The 21,556-nt window shown below is 35.0% G+C and overlaps 1 protein-coding gene across 4 annotated transcripts in view; it reads right to left on the reverse strand.

Moving 5' to 3' along the window:
• The window catches only part of SCFD1 (sec1 family domain containing 1), a 178,648-nt gene that overhangs the window by 123,116 nt on the left and 33,976 nt on the right, over nt 1-21,556 (reverse strand). For all 4 annotated transcript variants that reach the window (XM_056810436.1, XM_056810435.1, XM_056810439.1 and 1 more), the window contains exons 9-10: nt 5,647-5,732; nt 4,104-4,203 (exon numbers count right to left, since the gene is read on the reverse strand). In XM_056810436.1, coding sequence (XP_056666414.1) covers nt 4,104-4,203; nt 5,647-5,732 — 186 coding nt within the window. The remainder of the gene's footprint in view (nt 1-4,103; nt 4,204-5,646; nt 5,733-21,556) is intronic.

Consider the following 21,556-nt stretch of genomic DNA (forward strand, 5'->3'; position numbering starts at 1 on the left):
GCAAAGTAAAGCACACAGAACCATGAAAATAACATATATCACTTCAATAATTTAATACTTTTTCTTTATAATAATATGAAGAAGAGACTATGCACCACCCACCCTTTTTGTAGAGGTAGAGAACCAGGGGTGTGAAACATTATGTATACTGTCAGATTTGGCTGATGTGTTGGCTCATTTTGCTGAATTATTTCCTGCCTCCTACCCTCACTCCCCAGACTTTTAAAACATTTTGTTACAAAAGTTGACTTTAAGTAGAATAACTGGTGGGACATATTTGGGAAGGAAAGTGACACAAAAGCAAAATATAATCAATAAAAATTAAAAACAAGAGAAGTGGTATTGCTCACCAACCAATTCAGAGATGTTTATGGCACTGTGAAGCTTGGTTATAATTTATGTTTTCATTTTCAAAGATTTTTCTGCCAGAAGAAATGACTGTTACAAAAAAATAAACACATACACAGAAAAGGAGTAATAAATGAGTATATCCAAGAGAAAATTACATTCTAAGTAGAACCAGGAATATAGACTATATTTTAGTTCTCAGGATTTTTGATTACTCAGAAGCCTCTTATCTGTTTATGTGATGAATATTCTTTTCCAGAAAAGAAATCAAAGGCATTAAACATAGAGAATACCACAATCTTAACATGTGTGATAAAAGAACTTATTTACATAGTTGGATTCATTGAGATAGTAGGCATAACTTGTATAGTCATTACTGATGAATAATGCACTACAACCAGAGTTGAGCAGAAACGTAGGAAGCTAGATTACATATGAGAAACTACTTTGAGATTTCAATGTTTTGAAGTGGTTTCAAGTATCAAGTCCATCTTTTTTTTTTTCTCTCAACACCAATATTTTTCTGGTCAGTCATCTGACTACACACAGATGGCCAACTCTGAAAAAGAATATCACATCTACAACCAATTGTTTTCTGATACTATAACACATTACCAGTGAAGACTTCTGAGGAGAAGGATGATGGTATCATCAGAGATGGAAAAGAAAATGTGCTAGTAAACAAGGTCAGAGAGAGATAACAAACAGGGATTGTGGGAAGAAGGTTATGTGCATCCCAGATTCCTCCAAAACACCCCACCAGGGCTTAGAGATTTGCAATTCTCGTAGGCCATAGAGAAAATCACTTCTAGGATCCACCTCTCAATAAAGGAATCCACAGAGGAATACCTGGTCTCCTATAGCAACCTTGGGAAAGACAAGCTGATCTCCATCAGCAGAGAAGATCAAAAGTATAATAGAAAGAGATGGGAAACACCTGTGGAGACTTTAAGGTAGTCATAGCACTTAATGCCTCCGCTCAGCAGCATCTCATACAAGACAAGGTCTCAGAGTTGTTCCCAAGGCCTTCAGCTGCATAAGAATAACTTTGGCATTCTGTGGATGGATCCAGCATGCCAATTCCAGCCTACTCCTTTCTCAAACTCATGGCTGGTTGCAAAACAGAAAGGTCCAGTAGAGAACTTTGTGAAATACAGTTTGAGGCCAAAAGTACAATGTCAACAGAGTTCATGTAGCCAAAGCCTAGGAGAAGAAATAGCCTTAGTATGCCAGAAAGAGTCTAGTGAGGCCCCATTTGCCCTAAACACACTGCAGAAGAAAGTTCCTGGGCAAAATCCAACCCAATTTGTCCTAGAAACCTGTGAAGGTCTCCAGATAAAAACTATAGGAGGGAGAAATCCTAGATTTCTGTGATAAGGAGATCTTAAGAGTCTCTTGAAGGAAGGACTTAGACTTGGCTAAACATTCCACTGATATTTATACTATACTAAGAGATTAGAAAAAAAGGTGTCTAAGGCACTAGGTAGACCTTGTGTGGAAAATTTATGAGATTACATGGTTGGTTACAATATATACTGTTTCAGTGTGCACTCACATTAGTGATAATCACCATACACAGAAATGTGCTAGCGTACGTTTCAGAAATTACAAAGAGTTTTTAAACTGTTCCCTATTAAAAAAGCTCACTTCTAAAAAAAATACCAATACTCTCCAGTGATGCTTTATGGATCTGAATCATAGAACTTTATGATCTCAGAAGCAAACTCTTGAATGATCCAAAGAGCAATGGAAAAGTTAGGAATGGGTCCAATATATACATACTACAGACATGCTTTAAAAAAAAAAAGCCAGGATGTGGGGGAAAAAAGTATGTGCCCTTTAACTGGGTAGCAGCTGAAAATTTTGTTGCATACAAATGTGAACCTATTATGCCATATCGCACAACTAATATGAAGAATTCAAAGAAACTTGATGTAGAGTGAACTAAGCAAAGCTGGGAGCAATTAATATAATGACCATGGCAACACAAAAGAAACAACACTGGAAGATTTCTGAACTCATCAATACAGTAACCACTTGAGACTTAAAAGTGGACTCAACAGAGTATCCCATCTACTAGTAAAGAAGGGATGTAGAATAAGCCAAATATATTTAGATATAAACAGGGCAATATGTGTGTTTGATTTGGGAAAGGACTCTGCTGAAGAGCTAGGAAAAGAGTCTACAAATTACAGGGGGCAGCTGGGTGGTTCAGTGGATTAAGGGTCAGACCTAGAGATGGGAGGTCCTGGGTTCAAATCTGGCCTCAGACACTTTCCACCTGTGTGACCGTGGGCTGAAGTCACTTAACCCCCACTGCCTAGCCCTTACCACTCTTCTGCCTTGGAGTCAATACAAAGTCTTGGCTCTAAGACAGAAGGTAAAGGGCTTAAAAAAAAGAAAGAAAGAAATTACAGTAATGTTTCAAAAAAGAAGAGAATATTAAAAAAATTTTTTGAGGTAGGCAAATGATATATAATAGCGTGAATATTTGATATCTATAAAACATTACAAGAAGCAGAAAGCCTCCAGCTCACTGGACAGATTCATCTGTGAAGGATTCGTGGAAATATACCTAAGAATCAAACAACACGGTGAGGCTTAGATGGGGTGTGAGCTGTATTTTTAGAGCAAATATTCAAGAAAGAAATCATGCATACAATGAAGAAGAGTGCTTTTAATACTTTTCATTTGCCTTGCTGCTTTGCAAAATTGTTATTAACTTTTATATAGATTATAAAACATTGTTTTTGGAATATCTAACATTTCTCCAGAATTTCTAAAAGACTCTGTGATGTTTTAAGATTTTTTCCCTCCAATAAATTTATTCTACCAAGCTAAAATAATCAGAAACTAATTTAGTTTTGAATTTTTGTGAATTTTCTTTTAGTGTGTTGATGTTACAATGGGTATTCTAATTATTAAAATGAAGACCTAAAATTAAAGGCACAATTCTAAAAGTTTATAATTTAGAGATACACTAATATAACTGTAGATACATAAAAGAGACTGTTAGAAGTATAAATTCCTATATCCTAAGCAGAGATGCCCAGAAAGTTTTGATTGTATAAATGGCTTCCCAACAGCTAGGAAACTATTTTAATCAGAACACCTCTTTGCTTTGCTTTGTTAACCATGACATAATTAACTAAGATTTACTGTAATTATGTAAAGAAGATTTCAGGGAGCATAGTTCAACTAATAAACGCACTGTCAAGGAGGTCTGGTCAGACTCTAACTTAAAAATACTAAAGAATTAGTTCTAGACACTGTTAATATTTAGACGGAATTTCCCTTATTTCAAAATATTCTGCAATCCAAACTGGACTTAATTTATTCAAAATAACATGGGTTTGTTTGGCTTGCAATGAATAGTGGAACAAATCCTGTCATATAACTTCAGCATAGGAATATTTGTGTGTGTGCTTATTAATGAATAACACATACAGGGGGCAGCTGGGTGGCTCAGTGGATTGAGAGTCAGGCCCAGAGAAGGGTGGTCCAGGGTTCAAATCTAATCTCAGACACTTCCTAGCTGTGTAACCCTGGGCAAGTCACTTAACCCCCGTTGCCTAGACCATACCACTCTTTTGCCTTAGAACCAATACCTGATATTGATTCTAAGACAGAAGGTAAAGGTTAAAAAAAAATAACACATGCATACTATATATTAGTAATAGTGTAATGATATTACATTAAAGGGACATTAATACTACATTTCAGTAGTTAAGTGAGGTATTTATTTAGTCTCTTACCAGAACATCATGCACCAAGGCTTGGTATGTCCAAGTATGGTGTAAAGGAGTAGCCAAATCTATGTTCCTGTCAACAAGGACTAATAAAGGCCTTTGGAAGCTGTAAATAAAAAATATTTATAATTCTTGATATGATATGTATGGAAATATGTAGAGGCTTCTAATCTTTTTAGTATGTAAGTTATTTTTATACAAAGAACAATTATGTCATTATCAAAGAATCATAATACTTTGAAACTGTTGAATCATATTAAGGAATGTTTAGGTATTGTAAATAAATTCTATTCATGATTAAAGGATATTTATCTTATTTCACTTTCACTCTTATAGAAGGTAAACTATAAACCATTATAAAACATTTAACCCTAATTTAACCCTAATTAAGGATAATTACTCTCTTGGAGATATTACCCCCATTTCAAAAATATCTATAGCTAAAAAGATATATAATTGATAATTTAGTGCAAATTTGTTTTAAATTCAAAAACATATAATCATATTGTCAATATCTATACTTAAAAAATTAAACTAAAAATTATTACTCTCATCTTGGTTTCAAATTTAAAAGCTCTGCAAAACTGAATGAGAACATTTTTTTAAAAGACTTTACTAAGTTTGTTATTTTGTAGATGTTTTGGGTTTTTTAAAATGAACCTCCATCCCTAATCCACAATTCATTGTATGGAGAGGATACTAAAATTATTGAAAGTTAAGACAAGAGAGCATAAGTTCTAAGAGGTCTTCAAATATAAACTTAATAATCAATATATTTGTCTCCTAAGGCCCAGGGCAAAAGTAGGAAAGAATTATTGAAGGTCGGTTATCAGGTTATGAATTGTTGTAGGCAAAGTAATTCATTAGGACCATTTTATTAAAGCATAAAAGGGTTGAGATCTTTATCGATGTAGAGACTAAGTACAAATAAGAAATAAACGTTAAATGGAAATTTGTTTTTTTTAAATTTCAGTTTCCAGTAGCTTCTTTAAAAATATATATTTACCTAATGTCTTAGAACTGATACTAAGTACTGGTTCTATGGCAGAAGAGTGGTAAGGGCTCAGCAAAGAGGGTTAAGTGAGCTCTATCCACTGAGCCACCTAGCTACCTTGGCAAATGAATTTTCTACCAAAAAAAGAGAATCTTTAACAAGTCTTCATTCCAATATCTCAAGATTAATTTAAAATCTTTGAATTTGGTCCTTCCACCTAAAAATATTGGAGAAATTATAAACTAGATGATATCTGCAGAAGTAAAAAAAATATGATTTTAAAATTCTGCACTTGCCTCATAAACATTAATACATACTATTTGCCCCATCTTGGCCAGCTAGCTAATCTTTTTAAATTTCATTTAGGTGGAATCAATATTATATTCTTTAAAGTATTTCATATATTCAAAAAACCCTGATACCCAAACTACAAATAATAGGACCATACTCTGCTTTTATATCAGAAAAAAAAGAGAATAACCATGAATGAGAGTGAAAGTAGTGATCTTAGTTTTTCAGCCACCAAAAAAGCAAAATATTAAAAAAAGAGAATACCTGAACTGGCCAGCTCCAAGTGTATCACCAGTAAAAAGGCTATTTCTTGCATCTCTTAAATTTTCTCGAAGTTTCTTATCTAGTTTCTGGAGGGGGAAAAAACCAAATTTAGAATTCACTCTTAAATGTACATTTTCATAAAATGGATGTAATAATTATGTAAATGGAATTAAACATGCAAATTTCCCTGTGACAGAAAATGCTACTACTAATGTAAAATGTGCTGTACTTTCCTGCTACAACCATTACCTATTTACTAAGGAGCCTTTAAAATAGGTGCTGATTTAATAAGGTCAAAGCTCCTCTCCCATAACAAACACCCTGTTCAGACTGTCCCTGAAAGAAATCTGAGATGCCATTAATTCTTTTAGTCACCTAACTTTAAAGAACTAGAAATTTTAGAAGTTTCATTTTACTTGAACTTTCTGATAATTATTCATGTTCTCTCATCAGGAACTGACTTTGTTTTAAAAGCTTAAAAGACAAGCTTATTTGCAGAAGTGAGCTTTCAGGCTAGGATAAATATGGTTTGTGGGTACAGACCTGATGAGGATGGAGGACAAGAGTGGCTGGCAGTTAAGGTGTTGCATTGGATGGAAGAAGCACAGAGCCCTTGCTCCAAAAAACAGAAATTTTCCACACACATTCTACTTATCACAGATTCATTGGTTCTATCATTGGGTTTAAGAAATTTCTTAATTCAGAAAGAAGGTAAAGGACCCAAGGGACCAAAGCACAATCATGTTTCAGGTTGAAATATTTTAGTTAGCAAGATAAATAGCTAGTTAATCTTAGAAGAAAGGGCCAGCAGAAGGGCCTTGAACATCAGAAACTAAAGATGAGTAAGATGGATTTTGCTCAGATGTGCGACTGAAAAAATTTTTTTCAAAACCTTTACCTTTTCTCTTAGAAGGTATCAATTTGAAGGTATAAGAATGTTAAGGGCTAGACAATTAGGGTAAAATAACTTACTCAATGTAAACATTTTTTAAATACAGGAAAAAAGCTCAAAAGTGGGGATTCTACTGTTTTTAATTGTAAACATAATACATATATATTCTTATAAAACATATAAACCTGACTAAATTTTTGTTGTGAACTTCAAACATGTTTCTTTATTAAAATATTTTTATTTATACAGTCCTTTTACATATTCTTTATAACTTGGAATACTCTTGTTTACTAAAGTACCCAATAAAAAGGAAAATATTTTTAAAAGGCATAAACTGGCTCTAACTTGTCTTTCTATGCTGATTTTTCAGACACAAATTGCATGTTTCAGCAAAATGACCTACATGTTCTTTTTCAAATTTTCATCTGTAAAATGGGTAAGTACTCATCTCATAAGGTGGTTGTGAGAATCAATTGAAGGAATGTGAAAATTTGCAAATCTAAAAGTACTATATAAATGCAATTATTATTGTTATTAATATTATTATTACAGGTTATAATTTTTCTTTCTTAACAAAGAACAGCTTAATGAGGGCAAGATATATCAAGGAATGGCTACCACATAAAAACAACACATAAAAACAAAAAGGCCAAAAATTCTTTTTAAATAAAGAATTTTGAAAGACTATGCAATTTGTTTAAAAGAGGAATAAGCAAAGTGTGTTGGGCTATTAACAGCAGGTTGAACAGAAGGGCTAGAAAAAACATTGTATGAAAAATAAGTATAGATTTATTTGAGGGAATGGGGTAGAATCAAGACAGTGGAGTAGAGGCAGGGAATCTCTTGAGCTCTTACAAATACCCTTCCAAATAAACTCTCAAAATTGAATTCTGGAGGGCTGGAAGTGACAAAAGGATAGGTTGAACAATTTTCTCAAACTTAGGAGGTTCACAAGAAAGGCATGGGGATGAGTGGAGGGAACAAATGACAATGATTTCAGGAGATCTCAGTCCATAGACAATTAGGTGATTGAAAACATTGGTCAGAAGACGATTAAAGGGAACACTTTACAAGCACTGGGTGCAGACTCTGTTATACTGTCTAAAAGGGGATCATCCAGGTTGTAGTCCGAGTCTCCCAGCTAAGGAGCATTAGAATACCACAGAGGGTGGCTGCAAGGGGGTGAAGACCTTGGTAACAGTTTTAGGGTGAAAAAGAATGTATATGGTCAGTCACAGACCAGAGGACAGGTTAAAAGATCAGTGACCACACTTCTCCTTTAGGTCAGAGCACCTTAGAAGAACAGGTCCCAGAATTGTCTCTGAAAACAAAGAGATGAAAAACCTGAAGCTTGGGACAGTAGCTCCTCACTCCAAAAGCAGAGCTCAACTTTTACATGAAGTTAAAAGCCAAGAAATAGGCTGGGAAAATGAGCAAAATCCAAATAAACAACAACAACAAAAAGATGCTGACCATTGAAAATTACAGTGATTGGGAAGATCAATATATAAATTCAGAAGAGGACAACAATGTCAAAATGGCAATAAGAGGAGCCTCAGAGAAAAAATGTGAATTAGCACCATGCCCAAAAAGAATTTCTGGAATCCAAAAATGACTTTTAAAATCCGATAAGAGATAAGAACCAAAAGGATTTACAAGTGAATTCAATAAAAAAATTTAAACATAACTAATTCGAATACCATATAAACTATTTGGAAAAATAGGCAAAGAAGTTCTACCAAATTACTTTTATTTGCTAACTTATTTATTTATTTGTTTGTTTGTTTTTTAACCCTTACCTTCCTTCTTGGAATCAATACTGTGTAGTGGTTCCAAGGCAGAAGAATGGTAAGGGCTAGGCAACGGGGATTACGTGACTTGTCCAGAGTGTGATGGTGTGCAAATAAGAAAATGGAAAAGCCTGCAGAGATGCAATAGCATATGGGATTATTTGAATGATAAATAACTAAAGATCAGGGCTTCTCCCTTCCACCCCTCTCCCTCCCTTTTTAATTGCTTCTTCTGTTGGTCTTTCTAAATCAACTTAGGGTGAGTTTTATGATGTCAAATCTTCTCTAAGATTAAGTAAGGGTTGGGGGCAGCTGGGTAGCTCAGTGGATTGAGAGCCAGGCCTAGAGATGGGAGGTCCTAGGTTCAAATCTGGCCTCAAACACTTCCCAGCTGTGTGACCCTGGGCAAGCCACTTGACCCCCATTGCCTAGCCCTTACCACTCTTCTGCCTTGGAGCCAATACACAATATTGACTCCAAGACGGAAGGTAAGGGTTAAAAAAAAAAATTAAGTAAGGGTTTATTGGGGAAGAAGGGAAAGATATAAGGAAATGGAAGGAAAGAGGGTTTGGGATTTCCCTAATCCTAGAATAAGTCTTAGGTTGGAGGATGATGGAAAATAGTTTAGTTTGGGAAAATGGGCTGATAGGTCTGGAAGTTCAGTCACTATATCAGCAGAGAAATCAGAGAGAGCTGGACTTTCTCCTTTTTTTCTGTCTCCAAGTCAAGAGACTCTTCTTCCTTTCTGTCTCCAAGGCTAAAAGACACCTTCTTCCTTCTATCTCAAAAGCAGAGAGGCCCTTCCTCCATCTGTCTCAAAAGCAGAGAGACCTCAGACTTCCTTTGGTCTCAAAGGCAAAAAGGGTCAGTTTCAGTTTGTTTTGATCCTTTCTCAACCATCTTGTCTGAACGTCATTCCAAGTAGAATATTCTCTTTTTGAGTGACAGCTCAGCAGTCTCAGCTATTGCATCTCTGTTGCAGTCTTTTACCTTTTCTTATTTCCATAGCATCACAAATCCTCCTTTTTAAAAGTCTTGGAAAAGATGCAACCAGCATCTTGTACTGACGTTACTTACCTTTTAAATATATTTTGTTACATTTCTAACTATCGAATTCTTAATCCTATACTATGTTAAATATTTCTTTACCCTCCCAAAATAATAAATCCTAATCTATCTTGACTATTCTATCTATCTAATTCTATGCCAAGCTTGGGTAGAGGAAAATGGTTTAGTTAATAGGGATTTTACAAGAATATAGGTTTTTGAACATAATAACAAATCATGTAACAATTTTAAACAATTGCCGTAGTATTGAACATAATAACAAATCATGTAACAATTTAAAAAAAATTTCCGTAGTATTTTAAATATGTAACTGTCTTATCCCTAATGTCTATAAATTCAACTAAGTAAAATTTCTACTAATAATAATTGTTAACCTAAAATCATAATGTAATCTAACTTCTATACTGAAGTTTATGTCTGTCCCTACTTCCCTAATACTTTGAACAAATTTTTCTAAGCTGACACTATTGTTATTTATTATAACATTAACAAATTATTATAATATAGTTAGTACATTAGCATTTACATATGTACATAAGTTGTATCTATACAGATTTACATATGTACAAATACATTGTTTTGATTTCTGTGTAAACTCACGTAGATAATAAATTTCTTTGTCTGAATTTTCCACAGAAATTCATATATCAGTGTGAATTTTGTGTTTGCAATTATGCATGTTATATACTTACCCAGTCCATGAGATTTTTCCATTGTATTTGTGTGTAGCATGCGTATTTATGTGATTTTGACATGTATGTCACATTTTTATATGACCTCTTGATCACAAGTCCCTAATTTCAAAGTCCTTCCATGTCTTTTGATGTTGATTGTAAAAAACTATTTGCCTTGGTTTTTTCATATGTGCTGCATGCCACATTTTGTCTGTCATCATCTCTTGATTGAAGTCCTGTGTCCTTTAACATTCAGGAACATACCAGAACATTCAGGAATATGCATGTAAGATTTTACATGTGCATGTATGTGACATCAAAATTTTCATTGTGCATGGAAGTATGGTATTCATTCTTCATGTGTGTTTGTCAGAATTAACGAATTGTTCTTCATGTGTGGAAGTAAGCTTTTCATATGATCATCTTCATGAGTGGGTGTATGCAGTATAATTTATTAGATATATAATTATGAATTTGATATTCTCTCATCTTTTGATTTTAGAGTTTTCACAAGAGATTCATTGTTTGCTCTCTTTAATATTCATGTTAAGATGACTTTGAAATTTCTTGGAGTTAGCATTTTGATATAATGTACTTTGTTTGGTCAGAGTGTTATGTTTTCATGTGTAATAACTTTGTTATTACACATGAATAGTAACTTGTTGTTACTATTGTTGGCAGAGTCTTTGTACAAATTATGTAGAGACTTTTCTTTGGAGCTAAATGTCTGTTTTTCTTTTCTATTTTACTGGCTATGTTCCTTTCCAGAGCTGTTTTATTTTGCTTTAGCATTGCTTTTGTTGATTTGTACTCTCGTGTGCTTTCCTTAATGTTTCCTTTCATAGCTTTTTATTCATAGGGACTGTTGCTTATTGCTAGGGCTATTTGTATTGTTGATTATGACTAGGGCTATTTGTTTCAGATGTCATATTTATGTATCTTCATTGATTGTTGTTTCTTGAGATATATCTGTAACTATGAGGTAGTATCTTCATGGTATACCCTCCCTCTCTCGCTTCCCCCAGTAGATTTGTTTTTAGGATGAAGGATGAGAGATATGGGCAACCTGTTTCAGTTCTCATTTATAAGTTGGTATTAAGGTCTTTGATAACCACTCCTCCAATATGAGTAGACGCTTCAATAGTATTCTAAGTGTTTCCTATCTTCCATTATTGAGGTGTTTGTATTTGTCATAGTTATGAAACTAGAGTTTCCTACTAAAAGTTTAGAAGTTTTCTTGTGATGAAATTCCTTAGTTGTTCTTTTACCAGAATATTTTTCTTTTTATACCTAAGACAAATCTTTATTCTCAAAAGGTTTTGTGTTGTATGTTACACCCTATGGAACTCAAACTAATCTTGATTTCAATCTTACTGCATAGATGGTATTTGTTATGTGTTTGAAATTAGAGTATAAATGTGAAATTGTGTATCTATCTCCCCTCCAGTTTATTCTTTAATATCTTTCTTCCCAATCATAATCAGTATCTGAATAAATCATGTAATTCAATTTCTCTATAAAGTCTTCTTGATTATCAACTCCTAATCTAGCAAAGAGTTCTTCCAATGATAAATACCTTGTTCTGTGCCCTAAGAGGTCATCGTCATCATCATCATATTGATAATCTTTTGATTGTTCTGGTTTCAGGTATTCACTGTCCTCACTTGTGTCCCACACATCCCAATCACTGTTAGCTTCCTCATAAAGCTTTTAAAATTTATAAGGTTCTTGTTCTAGATCACTATTTTGGTCCATTATTATTACACCATCTGGAATTTTTTCCAAATCTGTTTCTGGTTCTGGGTCACTGACTTCTGTAATCCTCATGTTATTTATTGGATTTTGTTTAGTGCCATGTAAAATTGTGTCAGATATTGTTAACTCTGGCTTTCTGTGTTGATCTAACCCAATGTCACTGGCTTTTATCTTCTCCAAATCTGTTTCTGGTTGTTTCTCATTAATAAGCTTTAGATTCAGGCTTTGAGGTGATAAACTTGATGTTATGGGGTTAACTGCTTCTTGCAGATATGCAATACTGTTACTAAAATCCATAGGTTCTACCCTATCATCAGCCTGAAGTTTTTGTTCATCTTCATTCTCTTTTGACTGTGTAGAGATAGAAACCTCTCCCTCTATGATGTTATTTTCTGGGAATGAGTTTAGTATAGCTGCATTTCCCCCCTGTATCATTAGGATGCATGCATTCATCCTTCCCCACATTACTCCATACATATGTTTCTGGCTTTTGTGTAGCTATGGTATTTACTGTTATTGAATCACTCTGCACTTCTTTGCTATCTTCTGCCAGCGGTATGGTTGAATTAGTTGAATCTTATTGATTTAAATAATTTCCTATGAGATATTCATCTAAGTTTTATTGTCCTATATTCTCTACTTCATTGGAAAATGAATTTAAATCATAGCTATGGTTAATCTCATGTAATTTTACTTGGCCAGATCTCCCAACTCCATTTGGAATTTTGGTTTCAAGTCTATCGTTTGAATCCTTGGCTGTTCTGTCAGTTGCTAAGTTTTGCATTCTATTCATCTCTTCAAATTTAACTGTTATTTCACCTCCATTACTTTGAAAATGATTATTAATTTCAAATGTAATTTCAGCTTCATTTTTATTAAAATTTGTATTTCCTAATTTAGTCATTGTAGGATGGAAACTTTCAGTTTCTGGATTCAAACTAGATATTTTTTCTAAGGAGATCTGTTCCATATAGCTATGTGAAGAATTAAATGTGTTTTGTGGGTTTTCATGTAAATATGTGAATATCTCTAAATCATCTACAGCTCCTTTAATCTCTTTAGAAGCAGTAACCATGTGCTTTGCTTTTCTGCTACAGTCAATTTGCTGCAGGGAATTGAAATTTTGTTTCTCTGAAGCTTTCACTAACTCCTGCTTGAGTTTATGTGAATTCTTCTAACTTTTTCTTTTACAAAATTCAATCCCTGTGCCCAATCCGCACTAAAAAAGTTTTTCAAGTAGGTTTTGTCTTGATTTCTACTTTTTTCATGACAGTTTCTAAGTCTTCTATATCAGTTTTTATTTGAGAAATGATGTTTTTAACTTCATCAAGCTCTTTTACTTGTCTCAGCCTTTCACTTGTTTTGCACTTTTCAGTACTCACAGATTCAATTTCTTGCATCACCTTTTCATTGTCTCTTTTGTGTTTTCTCTTAAGTTTAACAGCAGTCTGTCTTGCACTATTTTGCATTTCTCTATCTCCATGCACCAAACTAAATACTCTATAAGCCTGGTTTCATAATTCTCTCCTAACCATGTCTGCATATTTGGGTTTAGTCCCTGCATTTATAGATTCTCTCATTTCCTAATGTAAAAAATAGACTCGAATACAGGACTACAATCCCCATGAGCCTTTGCTCCACTTCCCCAGAATGCCTTGTAATCTAACCTGGGCCGAGATCGAGAAGGGATTTAAACTGAGGAAAAGGCTTTTGAGGGGTTTTTTGGACTTCCGTTTTGGAGCAGAGGCGTCTCTTCCATGATGTGAGGTTATTTTGTCTAGGCCTCTGGCCTAGGCACATGTTTCTTACTTGTATATTCTTAATCTTTAACCTTTAATAAACCTCTAAAAAATATAATACTCCTTGCAGAGAGAAACTAATTTCTACCTGCCTCAGATGCCTCAGTCTCCCCTAAATTTTAATCTTTACACTGAAGACTTGCTGCTTGTTGACTTGATTTCAACAAACAGTGATTACAGCAAGTAGATTTCTGCTTATTATATTTTACTTGTGTGTTTTTGTTGTTTTTAACCTCATACTTCTTGAGATATAGTCTTTATTAAGGTGTCTGGTTTTATGGCAGAAAAAACATTGCCTGGTCGCTCTGAACTTTTCTAGGTTGATAAACAGGTTTTGAGTATGTTCTAACAGTATTCAAATTCTTAATTTCTTCTATTTCCTTGTCTTTTAATTTTTTTCTGTGATTATTTCAATTTCTGCTGTAAATCTGTCACCTGTCTAGTTTGCTCTGTGTGACTGTCCTATATGTATGATGCAGCATCTCTAAGTTCTGTCAAATTTACTGTATCATATCTTGGAAAATAGTGTTTGAAGAAATTTTTGAGGTGTGGTGTGCAACCTTTCAGAAAATTGTCTCCTAACGTGTGCCACAGATTCCTCTGTATTTGTTTCTATGCCCATCATAATTTCAGCTATTTCAGAAAGGCGATCAGTAAATGAAGCTGGATGTTCTCCTTTGTCTTGCACCATCCTATCAAAATTTTCCCAAACATTTGGTTTTGAGCAACATATTTTAATGGCTTGGAGCAAGTCCTCCTGCATTTCATTATATAGGTCATGCTAATGGGATTAGAGAAATCAAAGTCCTCTCTTTGCTCCTCTGTTGGCCAGCTTGTCAGGGTGCTTTCTGATCTAGTTTTATCAATAAATTGGCAATGTTCATGGGGCTAAAAAGTTCTGCCATAAGAAATTCCACATCCTCAAAATTGGGTTCAAAAATACAAAGAGCGGTTTGTACCCCAAAGAGATAATAAGGAAAAAGACTTGTACAAGAATATTCATAGCTGCTCTCTTTGTGGTGGACAAAAATTGGAAAACGAGGGGATGCCCATCAATTGGGGAATGGCTGAACAAATTGTGGTATATGTTGGTAATGGAATACTATTGTGCAAAAAGGAACAATAAAGTGGAGGAATTCCATGGAGACTGGAATAACCTCCAGGAAGTGATGAGCAAGAGAGGGGCAGAACCAGGAGAACATTGTACACAGAGACTGATACACTGTGGTATAATTGAACGTAATGGACTTCTCCATTAGTGGTGGTGGTGTAATATTCCTGAACAATCTGCAGGGATCTAGGAGAAAAACACTATCCACAAGCAGAGGACAAACTGAGGGAGTGGAAACACCGAGGAAAAGCAACTGCTTGACTACAGCGGTTGAGGGGACATGTCTGAGGAGAGACTCTAAACAAACACTCTGATGCAAATACTAACAACATGGCAATGGGTTAGAATCAAGAACACATGTGATACCCAGTGGAATCACGCATCGGCTATGGGGGGCGGGGGGGAGAGAAAATGATCTTTGTCTCTAATGAATAATGCTTGGAAATGATCAAATAAAAAGTTATTAAAAAAATACAAAAAGCAAATTTCAGTTCCTTATGCATTCTATGGGACTCGTTGATCAACTTTGGAAACCTTTTAATTCCTGAGTGCTTGTGAACCTTGGAGTATAACACTACAGCTGTATCAGATATCTTGGTAATGTCTTTTAGTGGAAAGATTTTTTTCAGCCCCATTATTTGCCTTGGTGAACTTGTCATTTCCCTGTGCACCCTTTGTTTTCTTGCCCTTTCTTTCTTTATCCTTAGATGCATTGTCTGCCTGACTATTTCCCTTATCCTTTATCTGATCTAGCCCTTTTGCCTTTAGGAATTCCTCAAATATGTTCTTAACCAGTGTTTACAAATTGGTATCCATTACCATTACCATTATCTGTGTTCTTCCTGTAGCTGATAGTTTATATTGCAGCCATTGAAATGGAGATCTGTGTCAGTATTTGCCAGAGTATTGTGTCTTTTTGAAATGGTATATATTTAGTATGAACATCATGGTGTTAGTTATATATTCCACAGAATCTACAATCATTGTACTATACAGCATATTGTAAATCCAATATCCTTTAATAGCTATCAGCACTACCATCCCAGAGATCACTTGCTTAAATACCTTGTCCATTAAGGATTGTGAATTGAGTCAGTCTGAGTGCCATTAGCAATGCAAGGGAGAAAATCCAGCTTCATTTACTGATCGCCTTTCTGAAACAGTTGTAGTTATGATATTCATCGAAACTAATACAGAGGAATCGGTGGCCCACATTAGGAGACGATTTCTGAAAGGTCGCATACCACACCTCAGAAATTTCTTCAAACACTCTTTTCCAAGATATGATACAGTAAATTTGACCGAACTTAAGAGAGGCTGCATCATACATATATGACAGTCACACAGAGCAAACTAGACAGGTGACAGATTTACAGCAGAAATTGAAATAATCACAGAAAAATTTAAAAGACAAGGAAACAGAATTAAGAATTTGAGTACTGTTAGAACCTACCCAAAACCTGTTTATCAACCTAGAAAAGTGCAGAGAGATCTTGACACCATAACTTTCAACGTAGCAGATTAATACTGTAAAGAGAATTTTAGCATTGTGACTTAAATCTAAATTTAAATGGTCAGCAGGGGAAATCCAAAATAATAAAATACCCAAGTCAGCTGGAAATTTTATGGTGATTTAATTGATAGTGGAGGAGATAAGGAGAAAGAAGAAGGAAAAGGAGTAAGATTTTCTCCCGCCTCGCTAGTACCGGGCAGGAAGATTAGAAGATCTAGAAAGTAAGGTTTTGGAGTGTGAAGGAGGAAGGCGTCAGCCTGAACTCCAAAAGAGGCTCAGTCAAGATGTCTAAACCTGAATCAGCTCAAGGGTAAACTCACCGCCAAACCCAGACAAATACCTGCCACCACTCCAAGATGTCAGAAAGCCTAGCATGCTGCCAGCCAGAGTCACCTCTTCAGGAAAAGAGGGTGAAGAGTCAGTGACGTGCCTTATATAGACGGTTTTATGTCACTTTCCTGCTTCTCATCTGTACCAATCATAGCTTAGCTTGACTTAGGACAGCCCAGGGGTCTGTCCACTTTTTTTGCACATGTCTGTTGAAGGCCATTTTTCTCAGATACTTAATCCTTGAGTTTGGTGTGGACCTTCCTAATCTTGTTAAACTAAGGAGGGTGGAGAAACAGAGTTCCCAAGATCTGATTCTGTTAGTCCAAGTATCTCTATTGTTATTGATCAGGAAATAGCTAAATCAGATCTTCTAAAGTATGGTCTGATTAGGGTGGAATAGTTTTAAAATTCACAATACACAATGTGGATGACTTACTGCTAGCATCACCTGACCCAAAAAAGTGTTTGGAGGATTCAAAGAAGTTATTAATAGAGCTTCATAAGAGAGGATATAAAGTTTCAAAAAAGAAAATTCAGTGGGTCCTTCCAACTGTAGAATATTTAGGATTTGTCCTGGAAGAAGGTACCAGGAGAATCTCTAATGAAAGAATAGCAGACATACAGAAGTTGGGTATCCCTAGGACCAAAAAAGAATTTAGAGCATTTCTAGGGGTTGCTAGTTTCTTGGGATAATACGTAGTAGGATATTCCCATATTTCCAGATGTTTAACTGATTTGACAAAGAAAGAAATTAAAGAACCATTGCAATTAAACAAAGAACATCTACATCCTTTGTCACAGTTGAAAGGAGCTATTCTATCAGCTCCAGCTTTGGGAATACCAGATTATGAGAAAGAATTTCACTTGTATGTCCATGAAGCTAAGGGCATTGCTTCTGGAATGCTTGCACAGTATTTTGGGTTGAATCTAAGGGCCATTGGGTTTTACAGTTCTATCCTCAATTCTGTCACACAGGGAATGGTCTATTGCCTCAGAAGCATAGTAGCTACAGCTCTGATGGTCAAGAAATCATGTAATATAGTACTGAGATGTAAATTGCATGTATACTATTCTGCACACCAAATGGAAAAACTGCTAAGGTCATAGAATATGCATTCATTCACCGATGCAAGAATATCCCAGTATGAAATCATTCTGTTAGGCAATGATAACATCAAAATTCATAGATGTGTACCACTGAACCCAGAAACTTTGATTCCTGATTTGCCAGTGGGTGGAGAAGAATTACATGATTGTGGTCAAGTAGTAGAAATGATGCACAAACCCAATGAACATCTTAAAGACACACCTCTTATCAATTCAGAAATAGAGTTATACACAGATGTCTCCTCCTATATTCACAATGGCAGGAAAGTCACAAGGGCAGCTGTAGCTAACAATGACAGAACACTTTGGCATGAATCATTGCCAAGTCATGTTAGCGTCCAAGGAGCCAAGCTCAAGGCTCTGCTCATGGCCTTAAGAGTTAGCTAAAGGAAAAGGAGCTAACGTCTTTTTGGAATCAAACTATGCTTTCTCCACCATGCACTGCTCATCATACATATGGAAAAACAGAGGGTATAAAACTTTGGCTGGGAAACCAATTGCATATGGCAAATTAATAAACCGTCTTCTAAATGCTATAGACTTTCCAAAAGAGGTGGCCATAATCCATTGTTGTAAGGCACATAATCATGGAAAGGACAGAATATCCCTACGGAATGATAGAGCAGACATAATATCAAAATATACTACAAGGTCAGACCCCAATGTGTGCTGAATTTCTCTCTGATTGAAAGGCATAATCTCACCGAAGCCTACAACAGAGAAAAAATACAGTCCTAGGCACTAAACTAATCAAAGGTGTCTGGATTGCTCATGGGGATAGACCTATTCTCCCTAAAAAACTATACCAACATCTATGTACCGGAATTCATGCAAAAGGACATTATGGGGTGCAAGGGATTCTGGATACTATACAGAGGTTTTGGACGGCACCAAGAATAACAACAAATGCCATTAGAACTTGTCAGGCACGTGAAACATGCAGAAAGTATAATCAAGGACATTTTAAGAACATAGCAATGGGAAGCAGACCACTCAGTTATATGCCTTTCTAATGTATTCAAATTGATTATGTCAGCATGCCTAAAGACAAAGGATATAAATATACATTGGTTATTATAGACTGACAAGGTGGGTTGAAGCATTTCCATCCAAGAAAAATGACACAGCAACAGTAGTGTGTTTTCTATTAAAAGAGATAATACCTAGCATAGCATTCCCAATACCATGGACTTGGACAGGAGGTCCCATTTAATTTCCCAAGTTCTATAAGAAATCTACAAGAACTTGGGGATCAAATGCAATTATCATTCGGTTTATTGGCGCCAAAGTTCCGGCCAGGTGGAGTGTATAAATAAAGAATTGAAGACACAGATAGGTAAATTCTGTTCAGAAACACACTTAAAATGGATAGATGTTACGCCTCTTGCTTTGTTCAACATAAGAACTAAACCAAGAACTGACTTGCATATATGACCATTTGAAATGCTATATTTTCAACCACTTTGGCAGGGTAGGACAGTAAGCCATCATACTTATCCATGTCAAAAGGAGAATGTGTACTTCATGAATATTTAAAACAGATACAAAGTAGATTAGACAAACTAAGAAAAATGGATTTGCTTGTGCAAAGAATACCACAAGATTTTTCACTGCATAAGATAAAACCAGGAGACAAAGCATATGTCAAGAACTTTAATAGAGAATCTCCTACGGAGCTAAGATGGATTGTTCCAATAAAGGTCGTAATGACAACCCCAACATCTATACAGGTTGATCAAAAAGATCCATGATTCCATGCTTCACATATAAAATTGCATCATACCGATAACACTGACATCAATGAAAATACATAAATATGACATCTGAAACAAATAGCCCTAGTCATAAGCAACAACACAAATAGCCCTAGTAAAAATCAACAACAGTCCCCATGAATGGAAACCTATGAATGGAAAGCTATGAAAGGAAACACATGAAGAGCAATTCTAAAATTCAACAGAAGAGCAATTCTAAAGCAAATAAAACAGCTCCGAAAAGAAATATAGATAGTAAAACAGTCAAAAAGAAAAACATGCATTTTAAAAATTAGCTCTAAGGAAAAGTCTCTACATAATTTATACGAAGTCTCTGCCAACAACAATAGTAAGGAAAGTAACAAAGTTATTTAACATGAAAACATAACTCCACGACCAAATGAAATACATTATATCAAAATGCTATCTCATAGGAACTTTAAAAGTCAACATATCTTAACATGAATATTAAAGAAAGCAAACAATGTGAAAACTCAAACATCAAAAGATGAAAGAATATCACATTCATAATATCTAATAATTTATACATTATAAATACACCCACTCATGAAGATGATCATATGAAAAGCTTACTTATACACATGAAGAACAACTTATGAATACTGACAAGCACTCATGAGGAATTCATATCTTGCTTCCATGCACAATGAAAATTTTCATGCACAATGAAAATTTTCAATCTTACATACATGCACATGTAAAATCTTACATGCATGCATGTTCCTGAATGTTCCAGTATGTTACTGAATGTTAAAAGGACACGGGACTTCAATCAAGAGGTGATGACAGACAAAATGTGGCATGCAGCACAGATGAAAAAACCAAGGCAAACAGTTTTCTACAATCAACATCAAAAGACATGGAAGGACTTTGAAATTTTGGACTTGTGACCAGAGGTCATGTAAAAAAAATGCAACATACATGTCAAAAATCACATAACTACATACACATGCTACACACAAATACAATGTGGAAAAAAATCTCATGGACTGAGTAAGTATATAATATATGCATAATTGCAAAACACAAAATTCACACTGATATATGAATTTCTGTGGAAAATTCAGACGAAGTTAGGTTACATTATGATTTTAGGATAACAATTAGTAGTAGAAATTTTACTTACATGAATTTATAGACATTAGGTGATAAGACAGTTACATATTTAAAATACTAGGGAAATTTTTTAAAATTGTTACATGATTTGTTATCATGTTCAAAAACCTATATTCATTTAAATCCCTATTATCTAAAGCATTTTCTTATACTTAAGCTTAGCATAGAATTAGATAGACAGACTAGTCAAGATAGATTAGGATTTATTATTTTGGGAGGGTAAAGGAATATTTAACATAGTACAGGATTAAGAATTAGATAGTTAGAAATGTAACAAAATATATTTAAAAGCATCAGTACAAGATGCTGGTTGCATCTTTTCCAAGACTAAAAAGGAGGATTTGTGATGGTGTGGAAATAAGAAAATGGAAATGCCTACAACAGAAATGCAATACCTGAGTCTGTTGAGCTGTCACTCAAAAAGAGAATATTCTATTTGGAATGATGTTCAGAAAAGATGGTTGAGAAAGGATCAGAACAAACTGAAATTGGCCCTCTTTGCCTTTGAGACCAAAGGAAGTCTGAGGTCGGAAGGAAGAAGGAGTCTCTTGGCTTGGAGACAGAAAGAAGGACAAAAGTCCAGATGTCTCTGATTTCTCTGCTGTGATATAGTGACTGAACTTCCAGACCTATCAGCCCATTTTCCCAAATTGAACTATATTCCACCATCCTCCAACCTAAGACTTATTTTAGGATTAGGGAAACCCCAAACCCTCTTTCCTTCCATTTCCTTATATCTTTCCCTTCTCCCCCAATAAACCCTTACTTAATCTTAGAGAAGAGAAAGAGTATTTTATTTGAGACATCATAAAACTCACCCTGAGTTGATTTAGAAAGACCAACAGAAGAAGCAATTAAAAGGGAGGGAGGAAAGGAGGAAGGAAAAAGATTAACAGCCCTGATCTTTAGTTATCATTTATCATTCAAATAATTCCTTATTACAAGGGTCAATTCCGTCTCTTGACCTAGCTCTCAATCCA

The sequence above is a fragment of the Monodelphis domestica genome, chromosome 1 (assembly GCF_027887165.1).
Source record: "Monodelphis domestica isolate mMonDom1 chromosome 1, mMonDom1.pri, whole genome shotgun sequence".
Taxonomy (NCBI): domain Eukaryota; kingdom Metazoa; phylum Chordata; class Mammalia; order Didelphimorphia; family Didelphidae; genus Monodelphis; species Monodelphis domestica.